The 7,496-nt window shown below is 37.2% G+C and overlaps 1 protein-coding gene across 1 annotated transcript in view; it reads left to right on the top strand.

The window, feature by feature from the left end:
• Positions 1 to 2,201: 2,201 nt before the first annotated feature.
• LOC126362540 (NAD(P)H pyrophosphatase NUDT13, mitochondrial-like) overlaps positions 2,202 to 7,496 on the top strand; it is a 69,804-nt gene continuing 64,509 nt past the window's right edge. Inside the window, exons 1-2 of the mRNA XM_050007890.1 lie at positions 2,202 to 3,206; positions 3,292 to 3,494. Coding sequence (XP_049863847.1) covers positions 2,954 to 3,206; positions 3,292 to 3,494 — 456 coding nt within the window. The 5' untranslated portion in view covers positions 2,202 to 2,953. The remainder of the gene's footprint in view (positions 3,207 to 3,291; positions 3,495 to 7,496) is intronic.

The following is a 7,496-nucleotide window of genomic DNA, read 5'->3' as shown; positions in this document are numbered from 1 at the left end:
TTCATTATCTGCCCGTCTGTAATTTCTTTCCGAAAACTAACCTTGTAATGGTGTTGCATGTCTTTAATAGAATCTGCCTTCTCTCTTCTTGGGGCCGGAGTTTGCGATTTACTGATGACTGCTGGATAATCTTTTATAATGTTCAAGAAGACTAATTCTGAAGCTTCCATTTCGGCACAGAAATAACGTGAGAATAATTTTCGGTGTCACAAACCACACACAAACCAAACAATAGTGGTACCAAGTCCATTTTTGTTAATTTTGAGATACAGAGTCGTAAAGTTAAATGCGCACTGAAAAATGTGAATTGAGATACCAGAAATATTCAAGCATATGGCGTCTTGCTAGAAATGATCCTTTATTTCTGTTTGTTTGGATCATTAATTTCAGAAGCATTATAGACAGAAAAGTGAAGGTAATGGACTTGTACCACTATTGAAATACGCTCTTCGTATTAACCTATATGACGACATGCACATTCAGCATCAGTTACGGATGGTCAAACACAGCTGTAACTCTGGAAGTATTATATTAATAAAAGTAACATTGCCCTTTTCTCCTAAAAATATCAAGTAACGTAATAAATGTGTTTGATTCTGCTTCCAATATGACAGTTTTGATTAATACTCCACATGCCTACAGGACTTTGCAATGTTAACACAGCAGAACTCAGACATCTGTATAAGTGTAATGAAAGGAAAACAGTAGTATTGAGTCATATGAATTCCCCACTTTTGTTCCGACACAGTTCAAGACCCTAGAGAAAAGTTTTACACCTGGTGTTCTACATGACAACTTCACATACAAGACCTTTTAGCTGACACTACTACCACTTACATAAGTAAGCTTTTCCTGTGTTACTTTCAAGTAATGCACTTAAACTATTCCTGATTTAACTGGAAGATCTGTACTTCCCACTTTCATATCAACAGCTTCAAAATGCATATTCTAGACTTCAAGATACGTTGCAGGTCAGTGTCACACCAAGATTGTGGAGAAAGGGGTGAGGGGGGCGGCATGTAACTCTCCAACAAGTGTTTACTAATAAATAAGTGGCGGAAAATTTACGTGTATAGGATGGCTTAACATGTAGAAAATGAGATTTTCATTATTCACTCACTGTATTTAACATTTACTATTCCTATAAAATCGCACAACAACTTCAATAAAACACAGTTTAATCACTCATCTGCACACTTATTTATAATTATGGCACTTTTAAACTGCAAATCCTCTAAGAGCTATCTTGAATCTTCGCGAGTCTCTCTCAACAGCCTGAATGTGGATAGATACATACACCAACCAGTAATCAGAGTCGGAATTGTCTGCAAAATCCCAAGGATTATTAAGCATTTTTGCTGTCAGTAATTACAAGCAATATAATTGACAGCGTAGATTGCTAATATTTGTTGTAATGAAAGTCACTCAATGGGATATATTTCACATTTGCAAGAACGATCTCACTTAAGTAATTAAGTTCATCGAAACATTGGAAACTAACCTCTCGTCTGACGAAGACAGTCTAAAGATGCAGTGGCGATTTCTCCAGATCTGTTGACAATGATATTATGAGTTATCACTTTACTGAGTGATTGAAATGTAGTTCGGGTTCATGTGGACATAACAATATGTTAGAATTCATTTTCTAAACACGAACTATTACGGTACTGTATGGCTACTTATATATTAATCACACTATTAATATTATCACAGTTGTTTCTTTAATACAAAATTAAAGCCAACGGAAGAACAAACGTAAAACATAATTACTAATGACAGTGTTGTTCAGTTGCAATTTTCTGTGTGGACAGATGTAACTTTTTCATGCGATGGTAAGTCGCAGAAATAGCAGGAGTCACAGAAATCGCAGAAGTAGCAGTAATCGCAGAAGTCGCAGAAGTAACAGAAATCGCGGAAGTAGCAGAAATCGCAGATTTAGCAGTGGTAGAGTGCGGAGGGATACACGACCTGGGTTCCTTAACTGCGACAAATCACGGTTAAGAATAACTGATACTGGAAAGTAGCATTCACAGAAATCACTTTTATGGGAAAATCGCAGTTTAGCCCGTCACTACTGAGAACCAAAGATTTTGTATTTTAATCTCTTTGCTGAGAACTTACCATGGAGCCTTATGGAACTTACTCAGAGAGTTGGGAGGTAGAGAGAAACTCCCGGGTCAGAGATTATGCTCCCCTAGTGTGTATTCATACGAAACTGAGAATGTTCTTTTGCTCTGAGTAGCAATTGTGGAGAATGTTCTCGTTTTTATTCATAAAACCCAGAACCCACTGCCACCAGGAAGCAGTGGTGGCAGGAAAGATAAGATCCATACAGGACTTATAGACCCTGATTGCCGTAACAAAGGATAGCCGAATTGAACGCTTCGTACTTCGTAGCATGACAAAACTGAGGATTCACACATACAACTTCATTACATCTGCAGTAGCTGCCACCTGTTGTTGCGACATGTTTTTTGCGATTGTGAACTCTTCTTTATGCGAGTAGAAGGGGGAGGGGGGAGGGATGAACGTGCAATTAATTCGTAATTATATTTATGACATTTTTTTTTCATTTTTAATTTGAATAGCACTGTGAGTCATTTAGAAAAATGAAGTCGTAATTTTCCCGATATGGATGGAGTTGTAGTTGATTCAGTACATGCGACACATGTGGGTGACAATCTCCAAAAAATATATAAACTAAAAGTTTTTTTTCATGCATTTAACTATCAGATGGCGCCATTTGAATCAGTTCTCGATGTAAATAGGAGGCGGACCGTGTCAGCTGTTATCAGTGAAACAGTAGCAACAAATGTTGTCATTTTGCGTTTATTTGTGTCAAAACGAAGAAGAGTCTCAGCTGTTTTATATGCCCTAATTTAAATGACGCACCTAACAGAAGAGTAACTGATGATTTATTTGTGGAAGTAGAGCTACGCTATCAAGGCATAAGATGGTGACATTTAATAAGTACTTATATTTCATATTCAGAACTCGTGTTTCAAGCAGCGCAGTTTTCTTGTCACGATTTTATGCAAGACAGAATTATGTGAGAAATGCTAAGGCTCATTTGAATGCGAAAGAATCGGGCCGCTTGCCATCTGACTGCTATGCACAAGGCAAATACTTGATATTTGTCAATCAGCTAAAAAGCTTATTAGTGAATAGAGAAGAAAGGCACACATTGAAATTGATATCTTACGATGGTATGGCACTTTAGCAACTAGAATACGAAGAGCAATTTATTGGCACATGTAACTTTGACTGTATTCACAATCTTTTGATTTTTAGAAGTTTTGAAGTTGGGTATCAAAGCTGAAGAACATTCGGTACTCCTCAGCAGTGGAACTGAGGATTGGATATTTGCTGTGGCGATTCCGACTGCTGCCAAAGAGAGAGCTAAGGATATTGAATCGGAAGTAGCTGGGAAGATCATACCATTTAGGACGTCACTTTTTACTCTCACCCCTACAGAATCAGCAATATCATCGAAGGTAAAGCCGTTTCTAACACATCCTTTACATACTGGTATCAGCACTGACATCCTTTGGCTTCCAAACTTCGTTAAAATATGTTGGAATGAATCCCACCGCCCCAATCCTTCTTTTAAGGAAGAAAGCATAATGTGTTTTAAATAAAAGGCCTTGTTTCTGAAACAGGGTCACAATTTTGCAGTATTTGAACCACAGAAAGTTTTTGCACTTTATTTCAGGATCTAGAAATAGTGTCATGCCCCTTGTATTAATTTTTTGCTACTTATGTGTAAAGTACCATATATCAATGTATGTGTGTAACATGTTCAGACTTAGTGAACATTGACCGTGGTAACAGTAATATTACTGGATACAACTATGTCAGAGTAAACTTCTAGATTTAAACTCGTTTATGTGGCATATGCCAGTGATAACAGATAAAGTTTTAAACTTCCGTTGAATGCAGAATGGTGTTTGGTAAGATGTAGGTTAAGTTTTTCTACAGTTGTGTGGGTGAATTGGAGAAATATTTAATGTTGTGCATGGGAAAAGTCAATATGCTGAATGTGTCTATTTTCTGAGTTATGGAATGATGGGGATGGTGTTTTATATGCATACCAGTGATTAGACGTAGTAAACAACAGAACATGTGAAATTCATGTCTTAAGGGTTGACATAATCAACTAACTGAATGTTGTGTGCATATCTTATGAAAGTATTCATAGCTAACTTGATTTATATGGATTTCTTACTATTTTGTCATCTTGAAATACATCCCAGTAGAAAATATTTGAGGGAACAAAAAACTGGACTAATTTTTGTGAGGTTGAAATATATTGGAGTTTTTGGATTGTATGCAGGCAAGACAGATTTCCTGCATGCAGCAACAGTATGTTCTTCTCCAAGATTATACCAAGACCTCCCACAGTTTTTTGTTGTAATAACTGGGTGTCTCTAAGAGTATTGATAAAACTGTTTCATGAAAGTATCCATTGATCATACTTTTGGTATGATATGAGGATGACCTGTGACTTCTAAAGGTTTAGTTTTAATCCTGATTTTGTCCCATATTGATACAGAGCAAAGGTCATCTTTCATATGTGATATGGCAGGAGTTCTCTGGGTGGCCCTTAGATGCATCTAGATACTCCCCGTATGTTAGTGGTAGCTACAAGAATAAAGGACAAATTAAGCAGTAGTATACAGTGAGAAAACTATGGGTCAAGCTTGGAGACCTGGGGATTCTAGAGAGCATGCTTCCATGATGATTTCTGCAACCAAGAGATGATCTGTTGACATCTTTTCTTGAGGTAGCTGTCGAATCGTGATATAAGACTGTTTGATAGGTTCAGTTGATTCTTTTTCTTAAGTAAAAAAATAGAGTAAAAAGCCTGTCTGAAACCAAGCAGTGCTAAGATGGTCATTTCACACATGTTAATCATATGCTGAGCTTGTCACATTATTTGATGCAGATGCTGTACTATAGTGTTTTTCAGAATCCAGGTTGATATTTATTATGGATGTTAAAAGTTTTAAGGTAATCTGTCTGCTGTCCAAGAACAGTGTGCTCAAAGGCTCGGATATTGCAGGTCATCACTGTGAAATTGGCCCTATATCACTGTTTTGAGCAGCAACTGTTGTATCTTATGAGAAGCACGTAGCACTAACCCTCTACTGGGTTATAGTTTCCATGTGACATCTGATAAAACATATAAAACTTTTGTAATGGTAGCTTTCGTAGATTATGGTTGAAATGATTCAAGCAATGTATGGACTGTCTTCTGACTTAGAATTGTAAGTTTTTTTTTTTTTGAGAGTATTCAATTTTTTTTATGGACAAATATTTTATCTTGGTTGATAAAATTGTTTAGAAAGAGGGTGAACCCAAGGAGTTATGGTCTGAAAGAACAGATACCATCAGTGACCATCAGCTCTCTTGGAATGAAATGGTAATTAAATCAAGACCCTACGCTGTCTACAGGAGTTGATGTACGTCAACAGGGACAGCTGAAAATGTGTGCCCCAACCGGGACTCTAACCTGGGATCTCCTGCTTACATGCAGATGCCTTATCCATCTGAGCCACCAAGGGCACAGAGGATAGTGGAACTGCAGGGATTTATCCCTTGCGTGCTCCCCGTGAGACCCACATTCCCAACTTAATGTCCACACACTACATTCGTAGTGTCCCTGCCCTTACACTCTTTACTCACATCAGACAATCTTACTGCGTGTCGCAAAAGATAAAATTTCTCAAATTTTGCACCACAAAATGTTGGCACTCTGATTGTACCCTCCATAAGTACAGTGACCAATCAACATGCCATGCAATTTTTAGAATATTCAGGATGAGGGTTTAGAGAAAATAATTTATAAAGAATCAAAAAATTTGAGATTCACTCTTTTTACGTAGAAGTATTTTAATAGTTTAAGAATTTCAGGCATTAATGTCATTGCTGACAGACAGTAGTCTTTCCACTTTATCATTTATCAAGACAGTTAACATGTTGTGACTATCCATATTTTCAAAACAAAATTTTGAAGTTTGCTAAAAGGTAGAAATTTTTGTAGTCTCTTTTTCCAAATTAAAGATGGAAAAAAACCTCAGAAGTACGTATGTCATAATCATGTCTGATAGTATTGGGAACGAGGTTTTTATTAAAAATAATCCAGATCTCTATCACTTGTAGTTTTTTATTATAATTTTTTTGACTTTTTACCCCTTCTTTACACATTTCAAATATTCTCATTTAGAGAGGTCTATAATTTTTTTTAAGTCATCAGAAAATAAAACTATTTTGATTTTTGAGAGGTGTCTTGTGGAATTTTGACATATTTTTTCAGAAAACTTTGGAATAATGATGTGATACATTTTCTCTTGACCATAATGGTTTGAGATGAAATCGCCCTTGTATCAGATATAGAGCAAAGTTGAATGTAGATCTTGAGCTGAGCTACAGACATTCTGTTACCACAACATTTATTTCATAGTCACATTTGTTAGCTTTACCAATGTACAACTAATTTGTCACCTTCCAATGTAACGGAACTATAAATCCTTTGGTTTCTATGAATTCTGTGTTACAATTTGTCACAATCAAGATTTTGGCGTGTGCCAGTACCACATGCTAAATGGGCTTGTGAGGTCTCCATATCCGTGATACATCTGCATAAAAAACAAGATATTTGAAATAAAATTTATCATTGCTGAGACACACTGTTAATTGTTTGTACCACTGCTACCATTTCTAATAAAGCAGTGTTGCAAATAGGTCATTAGGGATTGAAACACCAAACAGAAGACTGAGGACAGACAAGTTTTTACAGACAAGTGTTTACTTGTATACTGACAAGCCAAAACATTTTGACCACTGCTAAAAGCAACATTGGAGCCACGTGGTGGTGTTGCGGGAACATTATGCAGTAACGAAGGTATGTAAGCAGAGCAACACAGATGAAGGTCACCCTAGCAAAAGTATGGGCTGCAAACAGGGAAATTTATTGAGATAAGTGACTGATAAAGGGTAGATCATTACTATGCAGATCTTGAGAATGAGTATCTGAAAAACAGTGAAGCTGGTTGGGCATTCACATGTTACTGTTGTGAGTGTCTGCGAAAAGTGGTAGAACAGTGAAACTACCACTGGGCACTAAATGATTGGAAGTCCATGACTCTTCACAGAACATGGGGTTTGGAGGCTTGTCTGCACTGTGAAGTAGGATAAATTGTGATCTGTGGCATCTCTGCTGGAAGAGCACACTCACAAGTGTTTCAGAGCACACTGTTCATTGTACATTGTTGAACAAGGAGCTCCACAGCAGACTACCCCTGTGTGTTCACACGTTGACCCAACGACATCATCAATTATGATTGCAGTGGTCATGGGACCATTGGAATTGGACTGTCAATCAAAGGAGGCATGTCGGCTCTTCTGCTGAACTGCATTTTTTCTATACTAGCTTGATGGCTATCTACACAAATGCCATCATTAAGGTGAACAGCAGCTCGAAATGTGCATTGTGC

Source organism: Schistocerca gregaria, chromosome 1 (assembly GCF_023897955.1).
Source record: "Schistocerca gregaria isolate iqSchGreg1 chromosome 1, iqSchGreg1.2, whole genome shotgun sequence".
Lineage (NCBI taxonomy): Eukaryota > Metazoa > Arthropoda > Insecta > Orthoptera > Acrididae > Schistocerca > Schistocerca gregaria.
The sequence above is the reverse complement of the archived record's forward strand: the minus strand, read 5'-3'. Positions and strand labels throughout refer to the sequence as shown.